The 13,943-nt window shown below is 49.1% G+C and overlaps 1 protein-coding gene across 1 annotated transcript in view; it reads left to right on the top strand.

The window, feature by feature from the left end:
- The window catches only part of DDX31 (DEAD-box helicase 31), a 51,080-nt gene that overhangs the window by 5,063 nt on the left and 32,074 nt on the right, over window positions 1-13,943 (top strand). The window contains exons 4-11 of the mRNA XM_048512158.1: window positions 251-294; window positions 2,964-3,034; window positions 6,520-6,584; window positions 7,485-7,529; window positions 9,001-9,042; window positions 10,096-10,160; window positions 12,189-12,308; window positions 12,888-12,994. Coding sequence (XP_048368115.1) covers window positions 251-294; window positions 2,964-3,034; window positions 6,520-6,584; window positions 7,485-7,529; window positions 9,001-9,042; window positions 10,096-10,160; window positions 12,189-12,308; window positions 12,888-12,994 — 559 coding nt within the window. The remainder of the gene's footprint in view (window positions 1-250; window positions 295-2,963; window positions 3,035-6,519; window positions 6,585-7,484; window positions 7,530-9,000; window positions 9,043-10,095; window positions 10,161-12,188; window positions 12,309-12,887; window positions 12,995-13,943) is intronic.

The following is a 13,943-nucleotide window of genomic DNA, read 5'->3' as shown; positions in this document are numbered from 1 at the left end:
GGGCTGGGTGCGATGGTTGGAGAATATCTGTTTATAATGCACTAGAAAGCCAACTTTCAAATACTATTGGACCTAGTGAAATCTCACAAGGTTAGTTTCTCCATTTTTGTGATATTGATTTTCAAAGATAACATGATTTTGATGTCCCTTTTTTGGGGCGCCATGTGCCTTTGAATGCTCCTGTGGCAGAAAAACTTGACCTTTGATCCTAGACCAATGCATCTAATGTTGCTATTGTATTTTCCACCAGGTTTCAACCATAACATCTGTTTTGGGAGTGTCAAGTATGACCAGGTGAGTCTTCTGCCATATACAAAACTTGGTTGAATAAAGTGAGGCTTTAGGGCCCCTTCCGCACATGCAGAATAATGCACTTTCAATCCACTTTCACAATTGTTTGCAAGTGGATTTTGCTATTCCACACAGTGAAATGCAGCTGCAAAGTGCATTGAAAGTGGATTGAAAGTGCATTATTCTGCAGGTGCGCAAGGGGCCCTAAAGCCTCATTTTATGTGCGGAAGGGGCCTTGGTTGATGTTCCATGTGGACCAGAGATGGCTTCTGTGTTGAACTGTGAGATCCTGAAGTGAAATTTGGTATCCACATAGTTAGGGCTCTGTTCTGCACTACAGGGTCAAATACCAGCTTGACCGTCTTTCCTCAAGGAAATAGGTAAAATAAATATGGAGATTTCAGCATGGAAGTGGGTATGTATGTTTCCAGCAGAAATCTCTGGTTTTTATCTTTATGTGTTTATGGTCGCCACATCTCAAAAAGGATATCGAAGAGATAGAAAAAGTGCAGAGAAGGGCAACGAGGATGATTGAGGAACTGGAGCACCTTCCTTATGAGGAGAGGCTGCAGCATTTGGGACTATTTAGTTTGGAGGGGAGACGTCTGAGGGGGGATATGATTGAAGTCTATAAAATTATGCATGGGGTAGAAAATGTTGACAGAGAGAAATTTTTCTCTCTTTCTCACAATACTAGAACCAGGGGGCATTCATTGAAAATGCTGGGGGGGAAGAAGTAGGACTAATAAAAGGAAACACTTCTTCACGCAATGTGTGATTGGTGTTTGGAATATGCTGCCACAGGAGGTGGTGATGGCCACTAACCTGGATAGCTTTAAAAAGGGCTTGGGCAGATTTATGGTGGGGAAGTCAATCTATGGCTACCAATCTTGATCCTCCTTGATCTATATGCCAATAAAGGCTTATTGAATTGAATTGAATATGGATCCTCCTTGATCTCAGATTGCAAATGCCTTAGCAGACCAGGTGCTCAGGAGGAGCAGCAGCAGAAGGCCCTTGCTTTCACATCCTTCACGTGAGCTCCCAAAGGCACCAGGTGGGCCACTGCGAGTAGCAGAGTGCTGGACTAGATGGACTCTGGTCTGATCCAGCAGGCTAGTTCTTATGTTCTTATGTTTATTTTTGGATTTATGGGTTGCCTTTCCCTAGATGGGCTCAGGTCAGCTTGACGTTAAAATGCAATCAGTCCCTGGCATGTCAACGTATGATGCTAAAACTCATCTATGTCAGGGGGAAAGGGAAGGAAAGAAGGGACAGAAGAGTAAGGGTGGGGCGGGGTGCACCCTGTCAGGTAGGCCCGCTCTGCTGGAAATATCGTTGCTGCCCTCAACCATAGGCCTGGCGGAATTTGTCCATCTTACAGGCCCTGCAGAACTGTGACAACTGTAAGCTCAACCCAATACCTCTTTGGAGCTTGATGCTCCAATTTCACATTGGAAGCAAAGCCTCTTGAGTAAGCAAAGCTAGTTCTGTTGGTGGCAGTCTGCTTTCTCTGTGTCTGCTTAGCTCCGGAATCTTGGTTTATTAGCTGAGTGCAGTGGCGTAGCGCCAACGGGAAGGGGGGTGCGCAATGCCCCAGGCAGTGCTGCAGCAGGGCCGTGGCCAGGCCATGGAGGGGGTGTGGTGGGTGGGGGCAGGCACCGCCACAGCAGGGATGCAGGGCGGGCGTGTGCCCTGGGCACAGTTCCCCCTTGCTCTGCTCCTGGCTGAGTGGAGCTTTGCTTTGCACATACCAGCCGTGAACGGAGCAGGAGATTGTCCATCGTTTCACTAAAAGGCACTGCCAGGAGCTGTGACTTTTATATGGCAGAGGGAGGTGTGGCTAGCCTTTCCAGCCCTGGCATTGGACAGAACTCCAAGGTGTTTGATTGGCTGTTGAGGCTTTGAGCTGTCATCGGTCTGGCCCTTAGGAAGCCTTGATGGAGCCTCAGAGGCTGAAGAAAGGATCTTGAGTGGAGTGAGGTTTATGGGATTGGTGGAACTTGCCTTGACGCTCATCTGGAATATAATCCCCTGGGATGCCATCCTGACCTCTTTTCTTTTGTGGATAAATTTGTGTGGTGTGTGTGTGTATGTAGGAGTTTTGAAAGGGGCATCTTCTATCATTTCTGATCTATTGCTGTTTGGAATTGTTAAGCTGTGTGCTCAACAGTAGGAGCAGCAGTGGCGTAGGAGGTTAAGAGCTTGTGTATCAAATCTGGAGGAACCGGGTTTGATTCCCCGCTCTGCCGCCTGAGCTGTGGAGGCTTATCTGGGGAATTCAGATTAGCCTGTACACTCCCACACACGCCAGCTGGGTGACCTTGGGCGAGTCACAGCTCTTCTGAGCTCTCTCAGCCCCCCTACCTCCCAGGGCGTTTGTTGTGAGGGGGGAAGGGCAAGGAGGTTGTAATCCCCTTTGAGTCTCCTGCAGGAGAGAAAGGGGGGATATAAATCCAAACTCTTCTTCTTCTTCAAAACAATTAAGTGCCTTGAAGGTGGCTACTGGCCGCTTGATGATTTATTTATTTGATGATTTATTTATTTAATGATTTATTTGAGGATTTATTTATTTAAAAACCTGCTTATGTATTTCACACTGCCCCTGCGTGACTCCCAATGAATTGGTTTTCTCTGCCTTTCCCCCCCTCTGCCAAACAAACTTTGTGAAGCGTTCAGAAGCAGACCATTCCAATGATAATACAGGGCAAGGACGCTCTGGTGCGATCGCAGACTGGCTCGGGTGAGTTCACAGCTGCTCCAATCGACAGGTAGAACAGAAGGGGCAGTAGGGGGTGCTTGGGAGTGAAGTAATGGCCAAAAGAGAGAGAGAGAAACAGAGAGAAAAAAAACGAGGCTCTTTTATTTCTTGTACAAAGCTGCTTTTGCATTGACAGGACCAGAGGTGGGATCCAGCAGGTTCTCACAGGTTCCCGAGAGTAGGTGACTAATTATTTGTGTGTGCCGAGAGGGGGTTACTAATTGGGGATTTTGCCACGTGATTTTTGCCTTAGTTACGCCCCTCCTCTCAGCAGTAGCGCGCAGAACTGGAAGCAGTCTAGCAGGAGGTGCACCGGCGTGCGTGGCAGCCTGCGCCTGCATGCATTTGTTTCCCACCCAAGGACCGGCGCAGTGGCTGTGTCCTTGCCACAGCCCCGCCCAGGAATGCCCCGTCCCGGAATGCCCGGCCACGCCCCCTTTGTGCCCCGCCCAGCCCCATTGGCGCTACACCACAGTTTGAATTCCACCACCCTGGGAACCTGTTACTAAAATTTTTGGATCCCACCACTGGGCAGGACATACCCAGACTGGCAGTGGCTCAGCATGGCCTATAGCTTTTCTCCTTTCCTTGTTCACCTTTAGCTGCAGGTGGAGGGGGGTTGAACTTTGGTCTCCATCTTGTTTGAATTGTGTTCCTTCTTTGTCTGGTCTGATGCTGAATATATTTATTGCATACGTTAACATAAATTGCCTTGAAGCCCTTGAGGGGGAATTAATAAATAAAAATGGTTTGATGCTGGCATGTCTCAGAGCCAGCTGAGTGACAGAGGGCCCTAATACATTTCTGTGGACTCCGGATTGTCAATTCAGATTGCTCGGTTCTGCTGAGCATATTGTTTGTATTGCCCTGGTATTGTCTGAGGGGGCCAGGTAAGTTCTGGCCTGAAATCTCTCTCTCCAGAATACATAGTGGCAGAAGGAAGAGTGGGAAAAGCTAGCTCAGCGCAGAGGAGAGGTTGCGGGAAAAGATATGTGAACACAGAGCTTCCTGATCAGGCTTTATTTCTTGATGTACAAAATTTGTATCTTGCATGTCTACCTTTACTGCCTTCCTCTCCCAATATGACGCATCACAATAGAAAAATGTGTCCCCTGGAGAGCATTACATTTAGCCAGTAGCAACCTCCTCGTGGACCCGGGCACGAAAACTGTCTGGCTGTCTGGCACCCTTCTGGTGGAAAGCTCTGTCTAATGATACTGGGGTCTTGCAGGATTTATCTCAGTTCCGCAGGGCCTGGAAGGCAGAGATGTTCCCCCAGACCTATGGTTGAAGGCAGCAGTGGTGTTCATCTTAGTTGGCCTCCTTTCTTCTCCTGCTCCTTTCCCCCTTTTCTTCTTTTTTGTTCTGTTCTTTTTTCTTACCTTATTGTTTTATAGGTTTGTAGGTAGTACCCTCCCTCCGTCATGGGATTATTTTTAAGGGAAGAGTGCTATAGATTTGATATTTGTAATGTATGCAGCTGTTTTATTGTATATGATGTGAACTGCTCCGAGCCCATCTTGATGGGGGAGAGCCATCCTCCAATTCAATAGTACTGTTTCCCTGAATATAAGACATCCCGAGAAAATAAGACACAGTAGAGGTTTTGCTGAAGCGCGAAATATAAGGCATTCCCCCTAAAGTAAGACGTAGCAAAGTTTTTGTTTGGAAGCATGCCCGACGAACAGAACACAGAAAAATAAGACATCCCCTAAAAATAAGACATAGCGCATCTTTGGGAGCAAAAATTAATATAAGACACTGTCTTATTTTCGGGGAAACACGGTAGTGGTGGCGGCGGCAGTGGTGGTGGTGGTAATAGAACATGAGAAGGTCACTAAATACCATGATTTGAAAATTGAGCTTCAGCATGTATGGCACAAACCAGCTGAGGTCCTCCCAGTGGTAATCGGCACCCTGGGCGCCATCCCGAAAACACTAGGGCAGCACTTGAAACATCTTCAAATCGACAAAATTAACATATATCTGATTCAGAAGGCAGCCCTACTGGGATCCGCACGAATACTACGCCGATACCTTACAACTTCCTAGGCCTCTGGGTGAGACGAATTGTAATGAAGGCCAACAACTGGCTAAAGAACTGGCAGGTGTGAAATCAACCAATAATAATAGTAATAATAATTTTGGCTGAAGAAACTGACCAACTTGCATGAAAGAATCGCCCAATATTTGGACCAAGTGCTGCAAATAGGCCAAATACAATTGTCAAGTGTATATCAGAAATGTGTTTTTGAAGGTATCTTCCTCAGTATACCGATTCTCAACAACTTGATTTCATCCTGGGGTTAACATTTTTATAAAGTGTCATCCTTCCCCTAGAGATACAGAGGAAGATACCTTCGAAAACGCATTCAGACACATGGTGCGATTCTATACAGGATTCTCATTTCCAACATACCAAATGTGTCTGGACTAAAGATACGGGATATACTAGCTCCTTTGTGAAGTTCCATATGGGAATCACATGAAATTGGAAATATAAATATCTCTTGGAATTCATTATTCTTGAAGTCTCGTACGGACTTTCTGATATACACTTGACAATTAATGGGATGAAAATAATAATCATTTTTGGAAGATAACTACAAAGACCCGTTGGTGTACATATATAAGCATACTATGAAAATTGCATATTGACATTGTTTTATTGACACTGGCCCTTTACATAGATGTATTGCACTTTATGATTTTCATGAACTTGAGATTAGAATAGGGTTAGTGTTAGGATAATTGTGTGATCATTTACATGAACGATGATTGAAATAATAACTTTGTACACACGGATGTTTGAATCATTTATTATAATTGCTATGAGCACATAAGTCCCGGTTAGTGTGCCAATTCGGTTTGGTCGTCTCTATCAAAGCTCTACATAAGCACTAACACACACTCTACAAGCAGGAACAGTCAAGGATACAATCAGGACGCCACAACCTCCTGGCCTCCCCTGGAGACACGGCAACACCCTACAGTATGACAACAGGTCTTGACATTGGTGGCTTGTCTGGGTCTGGATCAGAGCATGGCCTTGAGGTGCTGAGGTCTGAGCAGAATCTTTCCCACAGATCCCAGGCTTCTGCTGGGGGGAGAGGGAGATCCACCAAAGGCAAAGGCTCATTCCGCACATGCAGAATAATGCACTTTCAAACTGCTTTCAGTGCTCTTTGAAGCTGTGCGGAATAGCAAAATCCACTTGCAAACAGTTGTGAAAGTGGTTTGAAAACACATTATTTTGCGTGTGCGGAAGGGGCCAAAGTGTATTCCTCCTTCTAAGTTCCATACACTACCACTAATAATCTTCATAAAGCCCATGAGTGGAGGCGGATGGGGAAAATGCCCCTCTCCACATGCAGTTACGGGGATGGATGCTTGATATCTGAAGTCTATCATTCTTAAGAAATAGGTCAATTGGTTTTTTTTTAAATTCTCTCTCTGCTCTTCTGAAGGTAAAACGCTTGCTTATGGGATCCCTCTAGTTCAATCCTTGCAAGGAGTGGAGCCAAAAATAAAGGTAGGAATGCTACCTTTTTACTCTCCGAAAATTATGAACAACATTTGTACAGCGCTTTCCTTATGTTCTCCCGGATCTGAGTCATCCTGACAAGACTGCCGTAAAGTTGGCCTGAAAGGTTACCAGTTAGCATTACTTGCTCTGCTGAAGGAATTGCTGAGGTCTTCTCTTAGGGGAGTAGCTGCTCATGGTTTGTTTGTTTGTTTGTTTTTGAAGGAGAGTCAAATTAAGTGACCTTGCAGTGGGGGGTATCCAAAATCCTCCTCAGCCTCCGTTGCCTTGAAGGACTCATGCCGCCATTTTGTGGCCTCCTATTATGGAGACAGGAGGGGTTGTAGCTCATAAGAACATAAGAAGAACATAAGAACTAGCCTGCTGGATCAGACCAGAGTCCATCTAGTCCAGCGCTCTGCTATTTGCAGTGGCCCACCAGGGGCCTTTGGGAGCTCACGTGCAGGATGTGAAAGCAAGGGCCTTCTGCTGCTGCTGCTGCTGCTCCTGAGCACCTGGTCTGCTAAGGCATGCTAAGGCTCAGTGGAAGAGCATCTGGTTGGCACACAGAATGTTCCTGGTTTAGTCTCTGGCATCTCCAGTTAAAAGGATCTGGTAGAAAGTGATTTGAAAGACCTCAGTTGGAGACCCTGGAGGGTCCCTTGCCAGTCTTAAGTCACTACTTACCAAATGTCTGATTCAGTATCAGGCAGGTTCATGTGTGTTCACCGTGCTCTGGGAATCCTTTGTTGCATCCCAGAAATGAAGAGCATTGCTACTCAAAGGGATTGCGTATAAAGAACTTCAGAGAGTTAGAACAATCCTGCGGTCCCTGCTGTAGGGTGTGGTCATGTTCTGCTGAGTCTCCATTGGCTGCTCATTCTTCCTCCTCCTCCCTCGTTTCCGCAGCGCAGCGACGGGCCCTACGCTGTCATCCTGGTTCCAACGCGAGAAGTAAGTTGCCGCAGACGTGTTGGTAGCCAGCTGCTAGTGACGCTGGTGGCATTGCTAGCTGGGCTTTAGAAAATGAGACTCTCCCTTTCAAGTGGAAGTTCGGGTCTTACGTTTCCATGGCCCAAAGCTGGGTGTAACGAACTGAGTCCATGCAAAAGAATCTTCTTGAAAAGGTCTTTATTAAAATGGCAAGATTCATTCAGAGTCCTTGCGAGAACTGATTAGCAACATACAGACAAGCTTCAAGAGAACTTTGGCCTGGCCCACTCAGACCATTTCACCCGCCAAGCCAGGCCATTCTGGGAAAATCACCAAGCAGAGATAAGACAAACAGCAGGTAGAAGAAGAAGAAGAAGAGTTTGGATTTATATCCCCCCTTTCTCTCCTGTAGGAGACTCAAAGGGGCTTACAATCTCCTTGCCCTTCCCCCCTCACAACAAACACCCTGTGAGGTGGGTGGGGCTGAGAGAGCTCCGAGAAGCTGTGATGAGCCCCAGGTCACCCAGCTGGCGTGTGTGGGAGTGTACAGGCTAATCTGAATTCCCCAGATTAGCACTAACCGTTAGCATCCCAATCCCCTCTTCACATTGGGGTGGGGGAGGGTGTACCTTTGCCTTTTGGGGGCAGAGAGTGGCTCACAAAAGCACTAGGAGCAAGCCATTTCAATATTTTCATTTGATCGACTAGTTTATGTATAGCCCACCCTTCTTATGGAGACGCGAACAGTGCAGCCAACTAGCACGAGAGAAGCCCCAACGTTCCTTTCTCTGGCTATTCCATCTTGCGTTTCGCCCTCTCAGAGCTGCCAATCCCAAAACACCTGGCCTTGCTGGAGAGCCATTGAGATTGGCTTTCTGTAAACCAGTGGCACCCTATTGGCTCCTTGAGTCACCTGACCTTGGCGGGACCGGTAGCTGCAGCAGCCTCAATGACTGCCTGCAGCGGTGAGGCTGGAGCACAACAGAGATCAGGCCAGCTGGGTCTTCGGCTTACAATCTTCCACGGCAGCACTGAGGGTGGGGCACTTGGACCCTGGGCCCAGAGCCCTCTGCTCACAGAAGAACAAGCTGGGTTGGTTGGGAGCTGCTCTGTGTCAAAAGAGGTTCAGTGTTAAGCTAAGACACAGGTGTCAAACTCACGGCCTTCCAGATGTTCATGAACTACAATTCCCATCAGCCCTTGCCAGTATAGCCAATGCTCATGTTGGGAGGGGCTGATGGGAATTGTAGTTCATGAACATCTGGAGGGCCGCAAGTTTGACACCCCTGAGCCAGGGCAATGGTGGCGAACCTTTGGCGCTCCAGATGTTATGGACTACAATTCCCATCAGCCCCTGCCAGCATGGCCAATTGGCTGATGGGAATTGTAGTCCATAACATCTGGAGTGCCAAAGGTTCGCCACCACTAAGGAAAGGAGTGCTCTAAGTCACCAGGTGTTCATTAATCTGACCCAGCCTTTTGCTTTCTGCAGCTGGCCCTCCAGAGCTTTCAAACGATCCAGAAATTGCTGAAGGTAAGGACCAATTCAGATTTGTTAAATTGGGTTCCACCCCACAGCTGCCGGCTGGTGAGACATGTAGTGGGGTATAGAACTCGAGGGCTGTTATGAGTCAGCAATTGAAGCTCCAGGCTAGGAAAACCTTGTCAGATTCTTAATCACCATGACAGTCAAGGGGGGAGAATTATCCTGACTGTTCCTACGTGGAGATCGAATGTTCTGAACAGGACAGACGTGCACGCAACCTGTACATGGCCAGGCTGTCTCTGCAACCTGCGGCTCTCCAGATGTTCATGGACTACAAATCCCATCAGCCCCTGCCAGCATGGGACTGATGGGATTTGTAGTCCTATGGGCTGTATCTGAAATGCCGCAAATTAAGGCCATGCTGGCAGGGGCTAACTCAATCCAATATTCTGCAGAATGCATCTTATTTACATATAGGCTCTTCAGAAGATCAGATGTAGCCCTGGAAGATGGCGAATAGAGCTGCAGGCTGTATTCAGCCAGGCCACCGTCCTCTGTGTTCCCTGCATTTTCGGTGCATTTTCGGTGCTTTCCCCCATCAAGGAGCCCACCCGCGGGTGCTCGCCGACTGAAGAACCCCAGTGTCTTGTAAGGCATAGGTGTCAACCTCGCGCCCCTCCAGATGTCATGGACTACAGTTCCCATCACCCCCTGCCAGCATCATGCTGGCAGGGGATGATGGGAACTGTAGTCCATAACGTCTGGAGGGCCGCGAGTTTGACACCCGTGTTGTAAGGGATCCGGGGCGCTTCCTCGGCTGCATGCTCGGTTCGTGCTGGGCTCCGATCGAGCCCCTTGCAGCTCACTGCGCATGCCGTTCATGGCTGCTCATCCAGTACTCCCCTTCGGTGCCCCTGCAGTGCCAGGAGAGATTGGGCGATGGCATCAAGGTGCCTTTCTTGGAAGCTTGTCTGCTGTCGTCGGTTGGCTCATGGGGGAGTCTCCGCGTTCCTCCGATTAGAGCACAATTTGTCATTTTAGCCCGGTGTTTTTTCCCCCTGGTCTCACTCTTCCTTCCCTTTTCTCCCTGGCTCCCTGTAGCCCTTTACCTGGATTGTGCCTGGTGTGCTGATGGGCGGAGAAAAGAAGAAATCCGAAAAGGCCAGGTAGGATGCCAGCTTTATGAACCAGCCTTTCCTCGTCTGGAGCGCCGTCTCTCTCCCTCTCTCCTCCAGCCCCTTTCATCTGTCACTGTCTCCCGGAGCGCCTTTTGGAGTGGGGAACGAAACTGGTGACTTTGGATCCGGCTGTGAGCGCCCCCCGCCGTGGATCTTACAGCAGGCGGATGGCTCGGGCAGCGGGGAGCGCATTCACATCTCTCCCGTTTTAAAATGTTGACGAGCTCTCCCTGTCAGTGCCTGCAACATTCCTCCTCTCCCAGCCTCCCCGTCTGCTTCTCCGTCCCAATATCTTGCAGGGATTGGTGTTTGTGAGCAGACAGCCGAAGGGCTTGCGGAAGAAAAGCGCGGGACTTTGGGAGGGGGACTTTTCAAATCTTTTTTGCTTCTGGGATTTAACGTGGTCTGGACATGCTGTCAGAACAGAGCTGGGCAACTTAGAAAGCTACTTACAACCAAATCAGACAGCCAGGGGGGTACACTGTTTAGAGCAGTGGTGGCGAACCTATGGCATGGGTGCCAGAGGTGGCACTCAGAGTTCGTCATGTAGGGGGAGCGGAAAATCACCCCCCCACACACACACTCATATATCTAGGCTGGCCTTGCTTCTGAGTAAACCCTAGGGCCATGATTCACCTATTTGAAGTGTTGCAGGGTTCTTCACCAAGCTTACTCCCGAATAACGTACACCTTGGAGCAAGCTGTTTTTTCTAAACTAAAATCTCAGTATTCAGGTTAAATTGCCATGTTGGCACTTTGCGATAAATAAGTGGGTTTTGGGTTGCAATTTGGGCACTCAGTCTCGAAAATGTTCGCCATCACTGGTTTAGAGTGTCAGGGTAGGGTTCCTTCTTTGCCATGAGACCTTGCTGGGTGGCCTTGGGCTGGTCACACACATTCAGGTAACCTACCTTGCAGGCTGTGCTGAGGACACTGGAAGCCATTTTGAGTCCCTGTTGGAGAGAAAGAAGAAGAAGAAAAGGAGTTGGATTTATCTCTCCTTTAAGGACACTCAAAGGGGCTGACAATCTCCCCCCCCCCCCAACAAACAACCTGTGAGGTAGGTGGGGCTGAGAGAACGCCAAAGAACTGTGACTAGCCTAAGTTCACCCAGCTGGCTTTTGTGGGAGTGCACAGGCTAATCTGAATTCCCCAGATAAGCCTCCACAGTTCAGGCAGTAGAGTGGGAATCAAACCCGGTTCCTCCAGATTAGAGTGCTCCTGCTCTTGACCACTACGCCATTGCTACTCTGTAGTATAACTACATAAAAAGGCAGGCAGGCAGGCAGGCAGGCAGGCAGGCAGGCAGGCAGGCAGGCAGGCAGGCAGGCAGGCAGGCAGGCAGGCAGGCAGGCAGGCAGGCAGGCAGGCAGGCAGGCAGGCAGGCAGGCAGGCAGGCAGGCAGGCAGGAGACCCTGGGGAGCTGCTACCAGTCTGAGTAGACAGTATTGACCTTGGTGGACCGATGGTCTGATTCAGTTTAAGAACATAAGAAAGAACCTGCTGGATCAGACCAGAGTCCATCTAGTCCAGCACTCTGCTACTCGCAGTGGCCCACCAGGTGCCTTGGGGAGCTCACGTGCAGGATGGGAAAGCAATGGCCTTCTGCTGCTTCTTCTCCTGAGCACCTGGTCTGCTAAGGCATTTGCAATCTCAGATCAAGGAGGATCAACGTTGGTAGCCATAGATCGACTTCTCCATAAATCTGTCCAAGCCCCTTTGAAAGCTATCCAGGCTAGTGGCCATCACCACCTCCTGTGGCAGCATATTCCAAACACCGATCATGCGTTGCGTGAAGAAATGTTTCCTTTTATTAGTCTTAATTCTTCCCCCCAGCATTTTCAATGAATGCCCCCTGGTTCTAGTATTGAAATCTCCATGTGTTTAAGGCATCTGCAGGTGCTTTCAAGGTTTGAAGCAGGAATGTGGAGTCCAAAACAGCTGATTTGAGATTTCCTCTGTCAGCTTGCGCAACTGTCTTGTGAGTCTCCTTTGTCTCTTTTTGCTTTGAAACAGACTTCGCAAAGGAATCAACATACTGATTGCCACTCCTGGTCGCCTGGTGGATCACATCAAGTCCACCCAATGCATTCATTTCCACCGGGTCCGGTGGCTGATTCTGGATGAGGCTGACAGGTGAGGGCTTCCTTGACGATGGGAAGATCTGCCAGCAGGTAGACCGAAACATCCTTGCTCCTACCCCTCTTTCACGCAGCACATTGGCGGCAGAGGTGGCCATAGATGACACTACAAGGGGGCAGGGTGTGTGCCTCGCACCAGACGCACACCTGGGTGGGCAGGAAATCACCCCGACCTCTTCCCCCGACCCCCTGCGACACCCCCTTCACCCCCCCCCCCACCTTAGCTCATAGTTTCAGGTTTAGTTTCAGGCTGAAAAGCGGCCTCTTCCATTCAGGTTGAAATGGGCCCTTGTGGCGCTACACTACCCAGGAGACCTTGCGAGCCCCAAGGGCTCCTGGGTAGTATTGTTTCCACCCAGGCTTTTTTTCAGCCTGAACTGAACAGGCCGCTTTTCAGCCTGAAACTAAGAACTAAGGGAGGGGGGGCAGGAGCAGGGCCCACATGTGGGCGGAAAACGCAGAGTCCGCCCCGGGTGCAGTTTGGTCCCGCTACGCCTCTGGAGGCGGCTTCCATGCAGCTTTGGGTGCCTCCTTGGCTCCCGTGCTGACTGATTGTGCCCTTTGCTTCTGGCAGGATCCTGGACCAGGGCTTCGAGAAGGCCGTCGCCGCAATCCTGAATGCTGTGAACACAGACAGCGAGCAGCGGCAGAACGTTTTGCTGTCCGCCACGCTTACAGATGGTAAGCAGTGCACAAGTAGCCAGCTTTTCACTGATGTGACTGCTGGGAATAGTCAGAGAAGCAGGTTCTTTTCCGCTCCAGCCCTGGGTACCTCCTTGTCTCCTGCGCTGGCTGATCGTGCACCTGCTATAAATCCAAACTCCTCATTTTTCACAAAATGTGTTCATTTTGCCATTGTTGCCTATTCTGCTAGTTTATTTTCCCAGTTCTCTTGGCCTGGACGGTCTTCCGCCTTGCACTTATCTCCAGATTCCCCGTGCAGCTGGCTTACGTTACGGAGTTGTTGTAGAGCAGTAGTGGCGAACCTATGGCACTCCAGATATTCATGAACGACAACGTGATTTTTGAGCAGCAGACTCTAATTCGGTGAACTGGGTTTGATTCCCCACTCCTTCACATGAATCTTGCTGCTTTGGCTAGTTACAGTTCTCTCAGAACTCTCTCAGTCCCACCTACCTCACAAGGCGTCTGTTGTGGGGGGGGAACGGAAGGCAGTTCTAAGCCCCTTTGAGACTCCTTATACAATAGAGAAAAGTAGAGTATAAACATTCACTTTTCTTCTAAATATTTAAAAGAATGATGGAGGACGATTTTGGTTTCTGTTTGGCTTGTAAAGGAGAAAGAGTTTTGCCTTCAGTCTGCAAGTGAAAGGAGTCACGTGGCGTAGTGGTTAAGTGCTTGCACTGCCACTCAGACGGTCAGGAGTTCGAGCCCCCTGTGGGTCAGATATCCGGGCAGCTGGCTCATGGCCAACTCAGCCATCCATCCGTTTCTTGGTTGGTAAATGAGTACCTAGCTCCGTGGTGGTGAACCTTTGGCACTCCAGATGTTATGGACTACAATTCCCATCAGCCCCTGCCAATTGGCCATGCTGGCAAGGGCTGATGGGAATTGTAGTCCATAACATCTGGAGTGCCAAAGGTTCGCCACCACTGATTCCTAGCTCATA

The sequence above is a fragment of the Sphaerodactylus townsendi genome, linkage group LG12, assembly GCF_021028975.2.
Source record: "Sphaerodactylus townsendi isolate TG3544 linkage group LG12, MPM_Stown_v2.3, whole genome shotgun sequence".
Lineage (NCBI taxonomy): Eukaryota > Metazoa > Chordata > Lepidosauria > Squamata > Sphaerodactylidae > Sphaerodactylus > Sphaerodactylus townsendi.
This window is presented reverse-complemented; position numbering and strand designations above follow the sequence as displayed.